We start from the raw sequence: 22387 nt of genomic DNA, 5'->3' as shown, positions 1-22387 counted from the left end.
GGAAGGAGGTCCCACCAGGCACTTGAACCTGCTGGGGCAAATCCTGCCCCATGGGGACAGCCTCTGCATAGCAGCTTATACACTATGGTCATGGCCAATCCCCACAGCCAGCTAGCCTAAGGTTTAATTCTATCCACTAACACACCAACAGCAATCAAGGCTCAACTACGATAGGAGGGTACTCATAACCCACAAAAGGGACACTCCTAAGCACTGGCTCAGGTGATGAGGGAGACTGCTTCTGGGCCTCACAGGACACCTACTACATAAAGTCACCCTGCCAAGACTGGGAGATGTAATTTATCCATCTAATACATAAAAAAAAAAAACCCAAACAAACACAGAAAGGCAGCCAAAATAATGAGACAAAAAAAGTTTGACAAATAAAAGAACAGGAGAAACATTCAGAAAAAAAAATACTAAGTGAAATGGAAAGAAGCATTCCACTAGATACAGAGTTCAAAATACTGGTTATAAGAATGCTGAAGAAAACTTAGGGGAAGAACAAATAAATTCAGTGGGAACTTTGACAGAGTTATGGTAAGCATAAGAAAGGGCAAACTATAAAAAAAAGAAGCAGTCAGAAATAAAGAATACAACAGAAGGAATCAACAAATTAGATGACCCAGAGGACCAAATCAGCAATTTGGTAGACAAGGTAGTAGAAAACACCCAATCAGAATAGCAAAAAGAAAAAAAAATGAGGATAACTTAAGGGCCCTTTAAGGGTAATACAAAGCATAACAACATTCATACCAGAGAAGTATCAGAAGAAGAGAGACAGCAAGAAATTAAGAACCTATTTAAGGAAATGTCTGAAAACTCCCCTAACCTGGGAAAGGAAAAAAGACATAAAAGTCCAAGAAGTGCAGAGAGTACCAAACAAGATGGACCCAAAGACACACACACCAAACCACATCATAATTAAAATACTAACAGGTTAAAGACAAAGAGAGGATCTTAAAAGCAGCAAGAGAAAAGCAGTTAGTTAACTGCAAGGGAGCTCCCATAACAATGTCAGCTGATTTCTCAAAAGAAACTTTTCATGTCAGAAGAAACTGGCATGAAATATTCAAAATGATGAAAATGAATAGCATGGACCTAAAGCAAGGCTATCATTTAAAATTCGAGGAAATAAAGAGCTTCCCAGACAAGAAAAAGCTAAAGGAGTTCATTACCAGCCAACCAGTATAACAAGAAATGTTAAACTTCTTTAAGAAGAAAAAATGAAACATAAATATAAATAATAAAATGGTAATAACTATACACCTATTAATAGTCACTTGAAGATACCTACTTGAGATGAAAGACACATAAAGGAGATCAAAGACACATAAGAGGATGAAAAAATATATTTCGTGGAAATGAAAATGAAAAAAAAAAAGCTGGGGTAGAAATGCTCATATTAGACAAAATAGACTTTAAAACAAAGGCCATAGTAAGAGACAAAGAAGGACATTACATAATAATAAAGTGATCAATCCAACAGGTGAATATAGCTCTTGTGCACATTTATACTACTCCCAATACAGGAGCACCTATTAATATATAAAGCAAATATTGATGGACATAAAGGGTGAGACTGACTTAATACAGTTATAATAGGGGTCTTGAACACTCTGTTGGTATCACTGGATGGATATTCCAGACAAAATCAACAAGGAAACAGTGGCATTAAATGACACATTAAACCAGATGAAGTTAATTGGTATTTTTTAGCATTTTTCACCCAAACGCAGAAGAATATCCCTTCTTTTCAAGTCACATGAAGTATTTTCCAGGATAAACCACATGTTAAGCCATAATACAAGTCTTAAATTAAAAAAGGCTGACATCATATTAAGCATCTTCTCTGACCACAATAGTATGCAACTAAATATCAATTACAGGAAACAAAACCTGAAAAACAAACACATGGAGGCTAAATAACCTGTTACTAAACGATGAATGGGGTAACAGTAAGATCAAGGAAGAAGTAAAAAGATACCTTGAGATGAATGAAAATGAAAACAAAATAGCCCCAAATCTTTAGGACATAGCAAAAGCAATCCTAAAGAAAAATTCGTATCAAAACAGGACTACCTCAAAAAATAAGAAAAATCTCAAATGAACAACCTAACCTTATGCCTAAAGGAACTAGGAAAAGAACAACAAAACCCTAAGTGGGTAGAAGGAAGAATATAGTAAAGATCAGAGCAGAAATAAATAAAATAGAATCTTAAAAAAATACAAAAGATCAATATAACCAAGAGCTGGTTCTTGGAAAAGATAAACAAGATTGATAAATCTTTAACAAGACTCATCAAGGAGAGGACCCAAATAAATAAAATCAGAAATAAAAGAGAAGTAACAACTGATACTACAGAAACAAAAAAGGATTATAAGAAAATATTAAAGACCTTCTTCTCTTTTTCTTGGTGCTGCCTACAGGGGGGCAGCTATTTCTTATTTAGGACCATGGCTACCCTCAGACCCCTCATAAAACTCAAGATTGTCAAAAATAGGACCAAGAAGTCCATCTGGCACTAGTCACATTGATATGTCAAAATTAAGCAGAATTGGTGGAAACCCAGAGGCACTGACAACAGGATAAACAGAAGATTAAAGGGTCGGATCATGATGCCCAACAGTGGTTACAGGAGCAACAAGAAAACAAAGCACATGCTGCCCTGCCCCCATGGCTTTTGGAAGTTCTTGGTCCACAACATCAAGGAGCTTGAAGTGCTGCTGATGTACAACAAATCTTACTGTGCTGAGACTGCTCACACTGTCTCCTCAAAGAACCAAAAAGCTACTGTAGGAAGAGCAGACCAGCTGGCCATCAGAGTCAACAATTCCAATACCAGGCAGTACACTGAAGAAAATGAACAGATAGATTGTGTACACACTGTATTTGTGTTAATAAAACCATAAAATTCTGCATTAAATAAATGGCTCAGTTAGTTAAGAGTGAAGTCATGTACATCAAAACATTGCAGGTTCAGTCCCTGGATGGGGCACATATGGAAGGCAACTGATTAATGTTTCTCTCTCACATCTCTCCAAAATCAATAAACACATCCTCACATGAGGATTTAAAAAACCCTTATAAAATTCTACAATTATATGCCAATAAATTGAACAACCTGAAAGAAAAGGTAAATTCTTTTTTTATTTTTAAATATATTTTATTGATTATGCCATTACAGTTGTTCTATTTCTCCCCCTTCATTTCCTTCCACCCTGCACACCCCCTCCCCCACCATTCCTCTCTTTAGTTTATGACCACGTGTCTCAAGTTCTTTAGATTCTGTATTTCTCCTACTATCCTTGCCCTCCCCCTATTTTCTACCAATCGTCTATGCTACTTATTTTCTGTACCTTCTCCTCCATTCTCCTCCTCCCACTCCCCTGTTGCTAACCCTCCATGTGATCTTCATTTCTATGGTTCTGCTCCTGATCTAGCTGTCCTCTTAGTTTGCTTTTGTTTTAGGTGTGGTTCTTAATAACTGTGAGTTTGCTGTCCTTTCACTGTTCATCTTTTTTATCTTCTTTTTCTTAGATAAGTCCCTTTAACATTTCATATAATAAGGGCTTGGCAATGATGAACACCTTGAATTTGATCTTATCTGAGAAGCACTTTATCTGCCCTTCCATTCTAAATGAAAGCTTTGCTGGATAGAGCAATCTTGGTCGTAGGTCTTTGGATTTCATGCCTTGGAATACTTCTTTCCAGCCCCTTCTTGCCTGTAAGGTCTCTTTTCAGAAATCAGCTGACAGTCTGATGGGAACTCCTTTGTAGGTGACTGTCCCCTTATCTCTTGCTGCTTCTGGGATTCTCTCCATTTTAATCTTGGCTAATGTAATGATGATGTGCCTTGGTGTGTTCCTTCTTGGGTCCAACTTCTTTGGGACTCCCTGAGCTTCCTGGATTTCCTGGAAGTCTATCTCCTTTGCCAGACTGGGGAAATTCTCCTTTATTATTTGTTCAAATAAGTTTTCCACTCGTGGCTGTTCCTCTTCCCCTTCCGGTATCCCTATAGTTCAGAAGTTGGAACATTTAAAGATGTCCTGGAGGTTCCTAAGCCTCTCCTCATTTTTTTGAATTCTTGTTTCTTCATATTTTCTGTTTGGTCATTTTTTTTCCCTCCTCCTGGTCCACTCCCTTGATTTGAGTCCCAGTTTCCTTTCCATTACTATTGGTTTCCTGTGCGTTTCCCTTCATTTCAATTAGTTTAGCCTTCATATGTTCCTGTAATTTGTGACTAAAATCAACCAGTTCTGTGAGCATCCTAATCACCAGTGTTTTGAACTGTGCATCTGAAAGTTTTGCTATCTCTTGGTCACTTAGAGTTATTGGCTCTGGGGCTTTGAGCTATTCTTCTTGAGCCATAATGTTTTGCTCTGTTGGTGCCTGTTAGGTATGAGGAGCGAAGCCTTAGGTGTTCACCAGGGCGGGGCCGCCCAGGTCGCTGGTTTGTGATACTGTATGTGGGGGCGGGGTCAGAGAGGGACAATGGTGGTCCCCTCTGCTGCTTCCTGCCGCTGGGGCCTGTGCAGTCTCAGTTTCACTGCTTGCTCTTCGCTGGATATCTGCATGCAAATGTGTGACCACGGTCAGCCCTGAGTGGGTTCGCCTGCTGTTACTCCACACCTGGGATCCACCCACGGCTGCCTGCGTGCCTGGGTCACGCGCCTGGGTCATTCTGGTGGATCTTTCCTGCTCAACCCCGCTCTGCTGCTGGCTCTGCCCCTCTTACTGGTCTGGCTGAAGGGTTTGTTGTTGTTGGACTTCCATATAGTTTAATTTTCTATGGTTTGGCTGCATTTTTGTTGCTATAACTTTATTGTTTTTAAAGTTGGTTGTGCGAGACGGCACAGTGTTTCCATCTACACCTCCATCTTGGCGGAAGTCCCTCAGAAAAGGACAAATTCTTAAAAACATACAATCTTCCAAGACTGAATCAAGAAGAAACAGAAAACCTGAACAGACCAATTACTACCAACAAAACCAAATCAGCAATCAAAGGACTTCCTACTAAAGTACTGTACCAGATGGCTCACAGGTGAATTTTACCAAACATTCAAAGAAGAAGTAACACCTCTTCCTCTCAGGTACTCCAAAAAAATTTAAGAAGAGGGAAGACTTCCAAAGCTCATTTTACAAGGCAAGCATTACCCTAATTCCAAACCAGACAAAGATATTACAAAACAAGAAAATTATAGGCCAACATCACTGATGAACACAGATGCAAAAATCCTCCAAAGTATTAGCAAACTTAATTCAGCAATACATTAAAAAAAAATCAGAGTTCCGGCCAAGATGGAGGCGTAGGCAGAAACCCTTCACTTCCTCACACAACCAAGAGGAGGATAACAACCAATCTAAAAACAAAAAACAACCAGAAGTGCCAGAAAATCAAACTAGTGCATGGAAATCTAGCAACCAAGGAATTGAAGAAACAGCCAACCAAACCAACCAGACTGGTAGGAGGTAGATGGGCAGATGGAGAGAACCTGGAGCAAGGTGACAGACTATGCAGGCAGGACTGGCTGAATGGGAAACTAAGGCTCAGTGCTGACTGTGGACTATGGTGGTTGCCATGGTGGGAGAAAGTCCCAGTCTCACATGAGAGTTTGTTGGAAAGTGGGGCTAGAGCCCAGCAAGCTGCATTGTTCCCTTGCTGACCTCTCCCTGACAGACGGCTCCACAACTCAGCAAAGAGGATTGCCCTTACAACATTAACAGATGCACTGAGACAAAGAAATATGGCCCAAATGAAAGAACAGAGCAAAACTCCAAAGAAAGAGCTAAGCGATGAGGAGACGCCAATCTATCTGATGTGGAATTCAAAACACTGGTAATCAAGATGGTCACAGAACCAATTGAGCTAGGTCACAAAATGAAAGAATAAATGAAGCCTACCCAAAGTGAAATAAAGCAATATACTCAGGGAACCAAAAGTGAGAGGAGGGAAATCAGGACTCAAATCCATGATTTGGAACAAAAGGAAGAAATAAACATCCAATTAGAACACAATGAAGATACAAGAATTAAAAAAAATGAAGAGAGGCTTAGGAACCTCTGGATCAACTTTAAATGTTCCAATATGTGAATCAAAGGGGTGCCAGAAGAACAGCAGCAAGAAACTGAGAACTTCTTTGAACAAATAATGAAGGAAAACTTCCCCAATCTGGTGAAGGAAATAGACTTCCAGAAGTCCAAGAAACTCAGAGAGTCCCAAAGAAGTTGGACCCAAAGTGGAACACACCAAGGCACATCATCATTAAGTTACCCAAGATTAAAGACAAAAAGAGAATCTTAAAAGTAGCAAGAGAAAAGGAGACAGTTACCTAAAAAGGAGTGCCCATAAGGCTATCAACTGATTTCTCAAAAGAAACCTTGCAGGCAAGAAGGGTTTGAAAAAGAGTATTTGAAGTCATAAAAGGCAAGGACCTACACCCAAGAATACTCTATCCAGCAAAGCTATCATTTATAGGTCAGGGCAGATAAAGTGCTTCCCAGATAAGGTCAAGCTAAAGTTCATCATCACCAAGCCCCTATACGAAATGTTAAAGAGACTTGTATCTAAGAAAAGGAAGATAAAAATAGGAACAATAAAATTATAACAAACTCACAACTATCACTAAATGAACCTAAAAAAATGAAAGCAAAACAATGAAAACAAACACTAAGCAACTTACAACAGGAACAGAATCAGAGAAATGGACATTGCATGGAGAGTTTTCAGTGGGGAGGGGAAGAATGAGGGAAGGTACAGGAAATAAGAAGCATAATTGGTAGGCATAAAATAGGGGGAGGTTAAGAATGGTACAGGAAACAGAGAAGTCAAAGAACTTATATGTATAACCCATGAACATGAACTACGAGGCGGGTAGAATGCTGGAGGGTTGGAGGGTACAGGCTGGAGGGGGGACAAAGGGGGCAATTGGGAAAATTGTATGTACATAACCAATAAAATATATTAAAAAAATATCATACACCATGATCAAGTGGACTTTATTTCTGGAGTGCAAGGTTGGTTCAATATTTGCAAATCATTTAATGTGATATACCACATAAGCTAAATAAAGGATAAAAATATATAAACAGATGCAGTAAAAGCACCAGGCATTTGATAAAATCTTAATATCCATCTGTAATAAAAACTCTTAGTGGATACAGAAGGAACATACCTAAACATAATAAAGCCCATATATGACAAACCAATAGCTAATGTAATCAGTGGGGAAAAGCTAAAGCAAGATCAGGAGCTTTAAGGAGAAAAGCTTTCCCTAAGATAAGGAACAAGATTAGGAACAAGGCAGGGTTGTTCACTTTCACCACTTTTATTCAACTTAGTATCTGAAGTCTTAGCTGCAAAAATGAGACAAGGAAAAGAAACAAAAGGCATCCAAATTGGAAAGAAGGAAGTAAAACTGTCATTATTTGAGGATGACATGATATTATGTATAGAGAAATCTAAAAATTCCACCAAAATATTGCTAGAACTGATAAACAAATTCAGCAAAGTAGCAGGGTACAATATAATAATCAGAAATTGGTTGCATTTTATACAACAATAAGGAAATATCAGAAATGGAAATTTTTAAAAATCCCATTTACAATCTCATAAATAAACGTAACCAAGAATGTAAAAAACCTGTATTTGAAGTTATAAGACACTGAAGAAAGATACTGAGGAAGATACAAATCAATGGATGCATATATTGTGTTCATGTATAGTCAGTATTAATATTGTTAAACTGTCCATGCCATCCACAACAATCTGCAGATTCAACTCCTATCAAAATAAATGCCAATAGCATTTTTGTCAGAATAAGAATAATCCTGGAATTTATATAAAATCACAGAAGACTCTGAACAGCCACAGTGATCTTGAGAAAGAAGAACGAAGTTGGGAAGTATCATCCTACCTGATATAAAATTATAGCACAAAACTATAGTAATCAACTCTGGCCAATGTGGCTCAGTAGGTTGCAGTGTCGTCCTGAAAACCAAAAGTTCATGGGTTTGATTCCCCATCAGGGCACATGCCTAGGTTGTGGCTTGCATCACCAGTCAGGGTGTATATGAGAGGCAACTATCTGATGTTTCTACCTCTCTTTCTCTTTCTTCCTTCTACTTTCTCTAAAATCAATAAGTATGTCCTCTGGTGAGGATTAACTCCCTCCCCCCACACCCCCCAAAACAGTAATCAAAAACAGCATGGTACTGACATTAAAAACAGACAAATCAATGAAACAGAATAAAGAGCCCAGAAATATATCCATGGCTATATGGTCAATTAACATATAACAAAGGAGGCAAAAACATACAATGCGGTAAAGACAGACTGTTTTAATAAATGGTGTTAGGAAAATTGAACAGATAGATACAAAAAGAAAGAAACCAGATCACATTCTTACACCATATGCAAGAATAAACTCCAAATGGATTAAAGACTTAAATGTAAGTCCTGAAACCCCCAAATCAGGAAGAAAATATAAGCAGTAAACTCTTAACATTTCTCTTAGCAATATTCTTTCTGATGTATCTTCTTGCAAGGGAAACAAAAGAAAAAAAAATGTGTGTATGTCAAACTAAAAAGTTTTTACATTACCAAAGTATACTATTATCAACAAAATGAAAAAACAATTCACTGAACAGGAGAACGTATCTGCCAATGATAAATCTGATGAGGGGTTAATATCCAAGATTTATAAAGAACTTACAAAACTTGAAACCAAAAAACAAACCAATTAAAAAAAAGGGCAAAGGAATTCTCCAAAGGGGACATACAGAGGGCCAACAGACATATGAAAAGATTTTCAACATTACTAATCATCAGAGAAATGCAAATTAAAACCACAATATTACACCTCACACCTGTCAGAATGGCTATCATCGATAAATAGCAAACAACAAGGGTTGGTGAGGATGTGGGAAAATCTCAGGCACCATTAGTGGGAATGCAGATTGGTGTAGCCACTATGGAAAGAATAAGTAGGTTCCTCAAAGAATTAAAAGAACTATACTATGACCCAGCAATTCCATGCCTGGGTATTTATCTGAAGAAATCCAAAACACTAAATTGACAAGATATACTCATGTGCACACTCTGTGACAGGGTGTCAAACTCATTTTCACTGGGGGCCACATCAGCCTCATAGTTGCCCTCAAAGGGCTGAATGTAATTTTAGGACTATAGAAATATAGCTACTCCTTAACTAGGGGCAAGGAGCTCGGTGCTGCTGTCAGGTAGAAACAAGGTCATGGGCCAGATAAAACAAGGTGGAGGGCCGGATTCAGCCTGCGGGCCTTGCTGTTTGCCACCTGTGCTCTACAACTTCACTGGAGCATAATTTACATTAGTCAAGATACGGAAAACCACCCAGTCAATAGACAACTGGATAAAGATGTGGTACATATATACAATGTGGTATTACTCAGCCATAAAAATGAAATCTTACCATTTGAAACAAGATGGATAGACCTAGAGGGTAGTATGCTAAGTGAAGTTCTTACCATTTGAAACAAGATGGATAGACCTAGAGGGTAGTATGCTAAGTGAAGTTCTTACCATTTGAAACAGGATGGACAGACCTGGAGGGTAGTATGCTAAGTGAAGTTAAGTCAGAGAAAGGTATACACCGTACATATGATTTCACTGATATGTGGAATCTAACAAACAAAAACCAGGCTCATATATACAAAGAAGAGATAGAGGCTTGCTAGATGGGAGGGGCTTGCAAGGTTAAGTTAAAAAGACCATGGGGTTCTACAAATTGATAATTATAAAACAGTCACAAGAATGTAAAGCACAGCATAGGGAATACTGTCAGTATTATTGTAGTAACAAAGTGTGGTGTCATGTAGGTACCAAAATTAGTGGGAAGATCACATCACAAATTATATAACTGTCTACCTACCATGCTGTATACTTAAAGAAAATAGTGAACAACTGTAATTAAAAAATAAAATGAAAAAAAAAAAAAGGCATTTGTGTGGATAGATTCTGTACATCAGCAGTGAATAAGCTTTCTATTTTTTGACTCGTAAGAGCAAAAAAAGTACTGTACAATTTTTTTGTATTATACAAAAAATAAAAATTTGAAGATGAACTATTTTCAATCTATCCTATATTAAAAACTAAACCTATTAATAACAAAAACTTTTAAAAGTATATTTTATTGATTATACTACTACAGATGCAGTATTTTCTCCCTTTGCACTCCTCTACCTGGTACCTCCCTTCCCTCCAGTAATCCCCTCCTCCTTAGTACATGTCATGAGTCATGAATTCAAGTTCTTGGGCTTCTCCATTTCCTATACTATTCTTAACTTCCCCCTGTCTATTTTGTAACTACCAATTATGCTTCTTAATACCTGTACCTTTCCCCACATACTCTCCCTTCCCCCTTGCAGCTGATAACCCTCCATATGATCTCCATTTCTATGATTCTGTTTCTGTTCTAGTTGTTTGCTTAGGTTGTTTTTGTTTTCCTAGATTCAGTTGTTGATAGTTGTGAGTTTGTTGTCATTTTACTGTGCATAGTTTTTGATCTTCTGTGTCTTAAATAGGTCCCTTTAACATTACCAATAATAAGGGTTTGGAAATGATGAACTCCTTTAGCTTTACCTTGTCTAGGTAGCACTTTATCTGCTCTCCAATTCTAAATGACAGCTTTGTTGGATAAAGTACTTTTGGCTGCTGATCCTTGCTTTTCATCTCCTTTGAATACTTGTTCACAGCACTTTGCCTGCAAAGTTTCTTTTGAAAAATCAGCTGAGAGTCTTATGAGAACTCCTTTATAGGTAACTGCTCTTCTCTTGCTGTTTTTAAGATCCTTTTTATTTTTTAAATAATTTTTAAGTTTTTTATTATTGCTCAGTAACAGTTGTACACATTTCACCCCACTGTTCTCCCCTGCTCTGTCCCCCTGCACTTGCACATTCAATTCTCCCCTGCCCACCGTTGTCCTGGTGCATGGATCCTTTATATATGTTCCTTGACCCTTCTGCTTCTTTCTCCTGTTTCCCCCCTCCCCCATTCCCTCCGGTCCCTGTTAGTCTGTTCTGTATTTCCATGTCTTTGGTTCTATTATGCTGGCTTGTTTTGTTTATTAGTTTCCACTTGTAGGTGAGATCATCTCTCTGATGGCTAGTAATGTTGAGCTTCCTTTCATATGTATGGGCCCTTTGTGTGTCCTTGGAGAAGTGTTCAGGTCCTTTGCCCATTTCTTAATTGGATTGTTTGTCTTCCTGGTGTGGAGCTGAGTGAGTTCTTTGTATAGTCTGGAAATCAAACCCTTGTCTGAGGTTCACTGGCAAATATATTTTCCCATATGGTTGGTTCCCTATTCATTTTGCTGATATTTTCTTTAGCCATGCAGAGGCTTTTTAATTTGATGGAATTAATTGTTTATTCTAGCCTTTATATCCCTGCTCTAGGGGATATACTGGTAAAATATTGATATGTGGGATATCTAAGATTTAACTGTGTTCTCCTCTAGTACTCTTATGATGTCACTACTTATACTGAAGTCTTTTATTCATCTTGAATTTATTTTGGTGTATGGTGTCAGTTCGTGGTCTAGTTTCATTTTTTTTCACATGTACCTTTCCAGATTGCCCAACACCATTTGTTGAAGAGGTTATTTTTTACTCCATTTTATGCTCCTATCCCCTTTGTCAAATATTAATTGACCATAGAGACATGGGTTGATTTCTGGGCTCACTATTCTGTTCCATCGAGCTGCTTCTGTTCTTATGCTAGTACCAGACTGTTTTGATTACAGTGCCTTATAATATAGTTTGATATCAAGTATTATGATCCCTCCAACTTTGTTCTTCTTTCTCAAAATTGCTGAGACTATTTGGGATCCTTTATGATTCAACAAAAATTGTGAAATATTTGTTCTATTATCTGTGAAATGTTACTGTATTCTAACAGGGATTGCAATAAATTTATAAATTACTCTAGGTAGTATGGACATTTTAAAGATGTTAATTCTTGCAATCCACAGACACGGTATATGGTTCCACCTACTTCTGTCTTAATTTCTTTCTGCAGTTTTCTGAGTACAGGTCTTTAACCTCCCTGGTTAGTTTTTTCCCATGGTACTTTATTTTTCTTCTTGCTATAGCAAACGGTCCCCCCCCCATGTCTGTTTCTGATATTTCATGGTTCAAGTACAAAAAATGCCTTCAATTTCTGAATATTTACTTTGTATCCTGATGTTTGGGTCAAGCAGTTTTTTGGTGTAGTCTACAGGGCTTTCTGTGTACAATATTATGTCACCTGCAAACAATGAGTTTTAGATCCATTCCAATTTAGATGCCTTTAATTTCTTTTTCTTGTCTGAACACTGGCTAGAGCTTCCAATATTATGTTGAATAGAAGTGGTGAAAGTGGACAGACTTGTCTTGTTCCTGATCTTAGGGAGAAAGCTTTTTGTTTTTGCCCATTGAGTATGATGTTGGCTGCAGGTTTCTTGTACATGGCCTTTATTATGTTGAGGTATGCTCCCTCTATTCCCACTTTGCTGAGTGTTTTCATCATAAATGGGTGCTGTACTTTTTCAAATACTTTTTAGCATCTATTGATATGTGACTTGTATTTCCTTTTATGTGATGTACTATGATTATTGATTTGCAAATACTATACCATCCTTGCATCCCTGGGAAGAATCCCACTTCATCATGGTGTATGATCTTTTTAATGTATTTCTGGATGCAGTCTGTTGTTGCAGTCCAGTATGTTGTCGAGGATTTTAGCATCTATGCTCAGCAGAGATACTGGCCTAAAGTTTTCTTTCTTCGTTATGTCTTCATCTGGTTTTGGGATTAGGATGATGCTGGCCTCAAAAAAAAAGAGTTTGAGTCTTCCCTCCTCTGGGATTTTTTGGAATAGTTTGAGGATAGGAGTTAGTTTTCCCTTAAATTTTTGTAAAATTCTCCATTGAAACTGTCTGGTCCAGGGCTTTTGTATGCAGGGAACTTTTTGATTACTGCTTCAATTTCACTAACTGTTATCAGTCTGTTCATGATTTCTGTAACTTCTTGATTCAATTTTGGAAGACTGTATGTTTCTAGAAATTTGTCCATTTCTTCCAGGTTTTCAAATTTCTTGGCACATAGTTTGTAGTAATTTCTTAAACTATGTATTTCTGTGGTATCGGTTGTAATTTCTCCTCTTTCATTTATGATTTTATGTATTTGGGTCTTTTCTTTTTCTTCTTGATGAGTCTAGTTAAAGGGTTCTTAAGAACCAGCTCCTGGATTTATTTATCCTTTGAATTCTGTATGTCATTTAATTCTGCTCTGATCTTATTTCTTTCCTTCTATTCACTTTGGGCTTTGTTTGCTATTGTTCCTCCAGTTCTTGTAGTTGTAGCATTTTTTTTTTCCTGAAAATTTTCTATCTCTTCTTTAGGTAGGCCTGTATTGCTATGAACATCCCTCTTAGGATTGCCTTTGCTGAGTCCCATAGGTTGGACTGCTGTTATTCATTTTCATTTATTTCCAGAAACTTTTGGATTTCTTCATTGATCTCCTTGTTAAATCATTCATAGTTTAATAACATGTCACTCATTCTCCATTGACTTTGACAGCTATAGATTTTTTTCCTTGAAGCTTGTTTCTAGTGTCAAGCCCTGTGGTCCAAGAAAATGTTTGATGATTTCATTTTTCTTGAATTTGTTGAAACTTGTTTTGTGTACTATCATGTGGTCTATCTTTGAAAATGTTCAATGTGCACTTGAAAAAAAGGAGCATTTTGCTTCTTTGGGGTGAAAGGTTCTGTATACATTGTCCATTTAAACTAGAGTGTTGTTCAGTGCCACAAATCCTTGTTGACTCTGTTTGGAAGATCTATCCAATGTTGACAGTGGGGTTTTAAAATCCCCTAGTATAAGCATGCCAGTGTCTATATCTTTCTTGAAGACCTCCAAGATTTGCCCTATATATCTGGGTGCTTCTCCACTGGGTACAAATATGTTTATAATGTTTATGACTTCTTGATGGATTCTTCCTTTGAGTATTAGGAAGTGTCCTTCTCTATCTCTTTTTACAGCTGTTTTATTGAAGTTTATTTTCTCTAAGTATTGCTACCCTGGCCTTTGTTGCTGTGCATTTGCTTGGAGTATTTTTTCACAACTCTTCACTTTCAGTCTACGTAGGTGTTTTGCTCTGAGGTGAGTCTCTTGTAGACAGCATATGTCAGGTCATATTTTCTTATCCATTCAGCTACCCCATGTCTTTTACTTGGAATATTTATGGTTATAATTGATAGATACTTATTCATTGCCATTTATCCCCTTCGTACCTGTGTTCCTTTTTCTGTTTTTCTTCATCTTCTTAAAATAGTCCCTTTAGTATATTGTGCAGTGCTGGTTGGTGGAGGTATATTCTTTCAACCTTCTTTTGTCTGGGAAGCTCATCTGGCCTTTCATTTTAATTGAGAGCCTTGGTGGGTATAGCAGTCTTGGTTGCAGGCCTTTGCTTTTCACTAAGTGGAATATTTCTTGCAATTTCCTTCTGGTTTATAGTGTTTCTGTTGAGAAGTCAGCTGCTAGCTATATGGGGCTCCCTTGTATATTACTTCCTGTTTCTCCATTGCTGCCTTTAAGATTCTCTTTGTCTTTGAATTTTGCCATTTGAACTATAATGTGTCTTGGAGTGGGCCTCATTGGATTTATCTTGATTGGGACCCTCTGAGCTACCTGGACTTGGGTGACATTTTTTCTCTTCAAATTAGGGAAGTTTCTGTCACTACTTTTTCAAAGAGGATTGGGGGAGTTCTCTTTCATTATTTTTTCAAGTAAGTTTTCAATTTCTTGCTTTTCCTCTTCTCCTTCTAGCACCCCTATACTTGGATGTTGGAACATTTAAAGTTGTCCTGAAGGTTCCTAAGGTTCTCCTAATTTTTTTGAATTGTTTCTTCACTCTGTTCATTTTTCACTCAGTTCTAGCTGAATGTTTATTTCTTCCTGGTTTCCTTCTTTTCCCTGTTGGTTCCCTGCATATTTTGCTTTATTTCTCTTTACATAGTCTTCCATTATTCCTTTATTTTATGACCACACTCAACCATTTCTGTGAGCATTCTGATTACTAATGTTTTGAACTCAGCATCTGATAGGTTGGCTATCTCCTCATTGCTTAGTTCTGGTTTTGGAACTTTGGTTTGTTTTTTCATTTGGGCCACTTTTTTTTTTTTTTTTTGGCCTTGGCATGCCTGTTACATTCTAAGGGGTGGAGCCTTATGTATTCACCAGGGTGGGGCAACCCAGGTTGCTGCGGTGTGGCACTGTATTTTGGGGAGGGGTCCAATAGGGAACACTGATGCTTTCTCAGCTCTAGGACAGTTTTCAGTCACTTGCCGAACTTCCCACAAGCAATTTGGGTCCTCCTGGTACTGATTCCTGGATGTGTGGACTTGTGTACTTTCTAGGACCCAGTGGGTCTCCTCAGTGAACTCTCTTGTAAGGCTGGGAGTTTCTCCTGCCTCCGCAATTCCCACAGGTTTTTACAGCCAGAGACTTTCCCACACTGTAACCCTGGGTAGCATGGTCTGTCTGCACCCCCCATTGTTCCTCCAATTGTTCCATCCACATGCAAATGTGGGATTGCCTGGTCTGCCAGCTGCTGCCTTGCCAGGCCTCCTCTCCACCCCAGCTGCCCACCTCCACCCCTCCTACCAGTCTTGATAAATGTTTCTTCTTTCCTCCTTGGTTGTTGTTGGACTTCCATACAGTTCAATTTTCTGGCAGTTCTAGTTATTTTTTATTTTTAAATTTGTTGTTGAATTTCTTTTGGTTGTGTGATGAGGCAAAGTATATCTACCTATGTCTCCATCTTCACTGGAAGTCTGTTTCTGCTTCTTAAATTGATCTGCTTTGATTTCCTGTCTTTGTGGAGTGAACTTCTATGGCAGGAGACCTGTAGGATTCAGTGGTGCAGTTTCCTTGATCTCCTGAACTTGATGCAATGATTGTGATGAACTTCATGCCCTTTATGTTGGCTTTCTGGATATAATTGGGTTTTGATTGTTGTCGGTTGTTCTTTGGAGGGTCCTTTTCTCTAGCTAGCTGACTGAGGGACATTCCACCTACCACATCTTGTATGCTGTTGTGCAGGTGCTACCAGAACAAAACCATACAGCCCAGGAAACAAACCAACACATGCAAAAATAACTTCCACCCACAATCCCTGTGTCAACAACCAAATGAACCAGTATTAATAAGGGTATAAAGAGATTAAGACAATTATAATAAAGGACAAATTAATATGAGATGATTAATTAAAAGAAAAATGATTCTGAGAGGGCAGAGGGAGGCAAACTAGGAAGAGTAAGAAATTGAAGCAATGAGAAGGAAGTAAAATTTAGATTGTAAATTAAAAAGGGAATGAAGCAGGTAGAATGAAGAGAAGGAAAGTGTATATTACATTTAAACAGAAATTAAGAAATATTAAAGTGAGAGAAAGGAGGAAAAACTAAATAATTAAAATGGAACCAAATTGGAGAAAAAGATCCACCACAGCACTATCAACAACAAATGAGCTAAGATTAATATAGGTGGGATGGGAGTAAGAGGGGAGAAAAAAGAGAAACACTTAAGAGTTGTCTAGAGGAAAGGAAAATAAATTTGAGATGATAGAAGGAAAGGGAATACTAAGAGTCAGAAATGAAAACCAGGCTAAGGCAGGTTAAAATTAAAATTTGACACAAAAGAAGAAAAGGCAGGATGAAGGCTGAATAGATTAGGTAAGGGGAATAGTAAAATTTGAGATCTGAAATACAGAAACAGCGAAGATCTAGAGATAAAATTGAGAAAATGCAATAACAACTATCCATAACAAACTAGCAAAGAATGATAAAGGTGGAGAGAAAATATGGGTATTTTAAGAGGAGGAAAAAGAATGTGAGATGACCACTGACAAAAAAAATTGGTTTTGAGAGGGTAGATGGGGGAGAAACAATGGAAACAAGTTGTAGCAAGAAAGAAAAGAAAATTTTAAATGAAAATAATAAAAGGAAGAAGGTAAAATGGGGTAAGAGAAGGTGGAGGCAAAATATGAAAATTGAAATAAGCTATAAAATAAAATCTAGTCAATTAACATGCACAAACTTGAAGGATAAGAAATTAATGTTAATAACTATGAAGAAAGAAAGTATCACAAGTCATGGAGAAGAACACAGTGGATTTCATCTGAGCAGCATCTAGTATTTACCAGTTTTTTATTTTTGGATCTGCCTCTGGTAATGTCAGACGGCATCCCCAGTCTGGCATTATGCAGTCTATTGGAGACTACCAGGAATCTACCATTTGTGGCTGGCTCTTTAAGTTATTAGTATAGTCACTCTGTAATCAGTTCCACAGGGTGGGGCAGAGTGGTGCTTAAGCACCACAGGGTGGGGCAGAGTAATTCCTGTGGACAGGGCTACTGCTTCTCCTCAGGCTGATACCTGAGTATGCGGGATGACTCAGCATCAGGATTCCAGTGGCTGCTTTCTCAGTTCTTCCCTCCAAAAGCCACCATCCCCAATCACTTCTCAAGCATCTCTAGTGTACTCTGCCCCTCCTCCTGTTTGCTGGAGCCCAGGATAAATGGCTGCATATGAAATTTATGTGTTGGTCCTACAAATGGGTCTCTGCATCTCCAGCCCTTGGCTTTGGCAGAGAGAAACCCTGGTATTTTTTGCAACTGGACGTTATCTGTATACTTTTTGGACTCTGGTACTGTAGGCTGGGGAACTTGGCTTAGGGTTTAGATCTCATACTTCTCAGGGGGATTTCCCTGCTCCCACTGTAATATTCCTCTGGCATTTCAGCTGCTGCCTGTGGGAGCTGAGCCAGCACTCTCGTATTTCTCATTCACTCCCTACCAGTTAGATTTTGCTGAAGCTGTTTCTTCCATGTGTCCATGGTTATCAGACTTCTCTCCTACTATTGTTCAGTTATTTATTCTGGACGATTTCTCTGCAATTTAGTTGTATTTCCAGACTGGTTCTGCAAGGAGGTTAGTGTAACTTTCACGCACTCCTCTGCCATCTTGGATCTCCCCAAGACTCTCATACCTTATCTTTAACCTTCGGGATTTTAATTATGATGCATCTTGGCTTGATCCTCTTGGGTCCAAATTGTTTGGGACTCTGCTTCCTCAAGATGTATATCTATTTCCTTTGCCAAATTAGGGAAGTTTTCTTTCATTATTTTCTCAAATTTAAGTTTTTAATTTCTTGCTCTCCCTCTTCTCCTTCTGGCATCTCTGATTCAGGTGTTGGCACATTTGGAGATGCCCCAGAGTCTTCTCATTCTCGCCTCATTTTTCTAAATCATTGTTTCTTCACTCCATACTGGTTGACTGTTTATTTCTTATGTTCCAAAATTGCTGATTTGAACCCTGGCTTCCTTCCCCTTACTGTTCTTTCCCCATGGACTTTTATTTCACTTAGCACAGCCTTCATTTCTTCCCTTATGTGTGTGTTGTACTCAATGAGTTCTTTGAGCATTCTTATCACCAGTGTTTTGAACTCTGTATCTGATAGGTTGGCTATCTCTGTAGCACTTAGTTCTTTTTCTGGAGTTACGATTTTTTTTCCATTTGGGCAATATTTCTGTCTCCTCAATTTGGCAGCCTCCTTGTGTTTGTTTCTGTGTATTAGGTAGAGCTGCTTTGACTCCCTGTCCTGGCCCACTTATTACATTGTAGGGGCAGAAGCCTTAGGTATTTGCCATGGTAGGGCAACCAGCTTCGTGTTGCTGTATGTGGGGGATGGATTGGAGAGGAAACAATGACACCTGCTCGATTCTTGTCCCATTTCCAGCCACTTCATGCACTGTATATGTAACTGGCACCCTTCTAGCTGCTGCCCTGGTGCTGAATCTCAGTGTGTGTGGGTTTGCATACATTCTAGGACCGTGCAGGTCTTCTAAATGGTCCTCCTGAGAGACTGGCAGTTTCTTCTGCCACTCCAACCCCCACTGCTTTTTACAGCCATAAGTTATGAGGCTTTATTTTCCTGGCATTGGAACCCTTAGCTACTTGGTCTGGCCTGGGGCTGGGATGGCTTGCTCTCCAGGTGTCCCTTCCAGTTTTTATCTACCACATGAGTGGGGTACTGCCCATTCATGGGCAGCTGCTGCCACACTGCATCCTCTCTACCCCAGCTGCCTGTCTCTGCCCCTCCTACCCATTTGGATGAATATTTCTTCTAAAAATCCTTGGTTATAGGACTTTAATACAGTTTCATTTTCTGGAAGTTCTTGTTGTTTTTAGTTTTGTGATTAGTTGTGTGATCCTCCTTATGGTTGTTCAAGGAGGTGAAGCATGTTTGCCTATGCCTCCATCTTGGCCATAAATCTTATTAACAAAAACCTTAAACATGCTCTCAAAATTACTGCAATTAAATGTTTATACACACATCTTTTTTCTCTGTTAATAACAAACAAAGTATTTTATACACAGATCAGATCCCATCAGATTTCCTCCTAAAACTACTCGTATAGCAAGAGCAAATAATTGGTCTGGGAGTTTGTGTAATTTGTAAACAGTTAAGAGTAAGCATGATTACTCTTAAGTTACTCTTCACGGTAGTTGTCCAATTTTGTTTTATGGATACTAAGATTATTTGAAGCAACAATTCACCCAAAGACAAACATTTAAAAGTTCACATTAATATGTAATATTCTTTTATTGCCCTTTAAAGTGTAATAGAAAATTTAAAGTGTAATAGAAAATTTACAGTATAATTTTAGTAGACTGACAAGCATAATATACCCACTACAATTCAATAATTATCAACGCATGTGGGATCTTTCTTAGAAGATTTTATTTATTTTTAGAGAGGAAAAGGGAGGGAGAAGAGAGCAAGACAAACTCAATGTGTGAGAGACACATCAATCAGTTGCCTCTCACATACCCTCTACCTGGGGACCTGGCCCGCAACTCAGGCATGTGCCTGAGACTGGGAATTGAACCAGCCACCTTGTAGTTCATAGGCCAGTGCTCAATCCACTGAACTACACCAGCCAGTGCTCATGTGGAATCTTTAGTCTATAAAGACACATCTAAGATATAGCTAGACTGATGGGTGGAGATATAGATAAAAATATAAACTGAGTCATGAATTTACACTGGTTCTTCTAATTAAAAATTAGGATTATTAAGTGTTTACTTAATCTTTATAATATCTGTATGCATGTCCGTGCAATATGAGGAATTCTGGTTCTTAGGACACTGGGGAATAACAGAATTAGAGTATTGCAAGAAGACTGGTTTCATCCAGAATTACATTTAGAAGTCCTAATATACCACCACCAACACAACAACTAAGACAATATTACTGAAAACAGTTAACTGTTTTCTCCTGTTCTTTTTATCATCCTTAGAGTATGGCATATTAGGAATATACAGGCATGAGCAAAAGCAGGATTACAGTTGTTTATATGGAAAGTAATAAATAGTTAATAAATAACATCAATGTAAGAATAAACTGTTTTGCATACTCAAAACTGTAAACCTACTTTGCCCACCCGTGTAAAGAGCAATAAAAAAAAGAATGAGGAAATCTGTATATGTTACTATGGAGTGTTGTTAAAATTACCATAAGAAGGCTATTAGTACACATACTATTAAGTAAAATATGTACTTGGAGAATGTGTATGTAATTGTTTATTTAAGGAGAAACTACATGTTTATATGTATACTGTATATATGTAGTTATATATACATAATTATATAGGGTGGGATAAAAGTAAGTTCACAGTTTTTGTATGGAAAACAATAAAAAATTAATAAACAATACAAGAATAAACTATAGTTCTTTTATTTTTAACCTTTATCTTTTTTTTTTTACAATACTGTTTAGGGTTAGACTTTGCTTTATTAGCCAGTCTGAAAATTCTTTTAACAATTAAGGTGAATAACTTTTGATAATTGAGATTATTTGATTTCAGTTCTCTTCATACTATTTTATATTTACATATACGTAAGCCTTTTATATAGCCAGAGAAAAACATTTTCCAAAGCTGCCTACATCCCGTATGTTCTTGTACTGTGTAACCTTTCCACTCCCCCATCAAGAAGCAAAGTCTCTCCTTGAATTTGGATTGGTCTTAATGATTCACTTGTACACAAGTGGATATGGTAGAAATGATTACATGTGCCTCTCAAGGTTAGATTAGAAGAGGCTATGACACTCTTGCCTAGTTCTTTTGGGATGCCTGTTCTGGGGGAAGCCAGACTCTTCTTAGTCTGACTATCCGCAAAGCACCATGCTACAGAGGTCACATGATAATGCTCTCAGCCCAACCTTCCAGCCAGGACCACCAACACACAGGACAAGTTTGATGAAGCTATTTTGGACCCTCCACAAGAGCTCATCTACCAGATGAATCCCATTAAGTGACCACAGTCTATGATGCCACAAGGCCCAATCAGCCAAAATGCTGCCTGAATTTCTAACCTATAGAATCCATAAAATAGTTACTGTTTTAATCTGCTAATCTTTGGAGTAATCATAAAGCAGTGGTAACTGTGTCTCAGTGTGAAGTCTATTTGTATGTACACACACAAATGTATGAGCATATACAAACAGACATACAAAAGACAAGCCTTCCTAAAATTGTATGTATATAAAACATACGTATTTGTATGTTTTATACATTAAATTCCCAAACCTGGAATGATATAAATATAATATATAAAACATTTATATACATAAAATAAAATTTGTATTTTGTAAATATACTTATATATAATATATAAATATAAAACTAGGAGGGTTTGTTCTTTTGTTCTAATGATAATCTTTTGTTTGGCTTTTGGCTCCCTACTATAAGCCAAAATATTTCAAATCTAATCTCCCCAGATTTGAGACACTACCCTTTTATATCTAATTAAAAATGTTAAAGTGATCAGACAGCTTATTCTATTTTTAGATTATCTTTGAATTCTCCCATTTTCTGAAAACTGCATCCAACTGTCAGAACATAGTCTTTTCAAGCCCTGGCTGGTGTAGCTCAGTGGATTGAGTGCAGGCCTGCGAACCAGACAATCGCAGTTCGATTCCCAGTCAGGGCACATACTGGGTTGCAGGTTGGTTCCCTGCAGGCCAGTTCCCAGCAGGGGACGCACGAAGGCAACCATACATTGATGTTTCTCTCCCTTTCTCCTTCCCTTCCCTCTACAGATAAATAAATAAAATCTTAAAAAAAAAAGAACATAGTCTTTTCAATATTACATATTTTCTTAACAACTATCTTAATTGCTAACACCAGTCCTTATGTATCTCTCCCATCATTTGAGTGTTTGAAGTTTGTTCTCCGAACAGTATCACCCTAATTCTTTGTTGTTACAACATTGATTGCAGCCTTTATATGTAAAAATCTGTTTTTGTTT

At 37.9% G+C, this 22387-nt stretch overlaps 2 protein-coding genes across 10 annotated transcripts in view; one reads left to right on the top strand and one right to left on the bottom strand.

Annotated features, from left to right (window-relative positions):
• DLG1 (discs large MAGUK scaffold protein 1) overlaps positions 1-22387 on the bottom strand; it is a 306240-nt gene that overhangs the window by 66498 nt on the left and 217355 nt on the right. The window lies entirely within an intron of this gene.
• LOC119050861 (60S ribosomal protein L32-like) lies at positions 2411-2913 on the top strand. Its single transcript, XM_053672836.1, is given in 1 exon segment — positions 2411-2913. A coding segment is annotated over 1 exon segment (456 nt). The 5' UTR covers positions 2411-2457.

This window comes from Artibeus jamaicensis, unplaced genomic scaffold, assembly GCF_021234435.1.
Source record: "Artibeus jamaicensis isolate MK-2021 breed Jamaican fruit bat unplaced genomic scaffold, CSHL_Jam_final contig_793, whole genome shotgun sequence".
NCBI lineage: Eukaryota > Metazoa > Chordata > Mammalia > Chiroptera > Phyllostomidae > Artibeus > Artibeus jamaicensis.
Note: the sequence above shows the minus strand (reverse complement) of the source record. Positions and strands in the feature narration are given on the sequence as shown.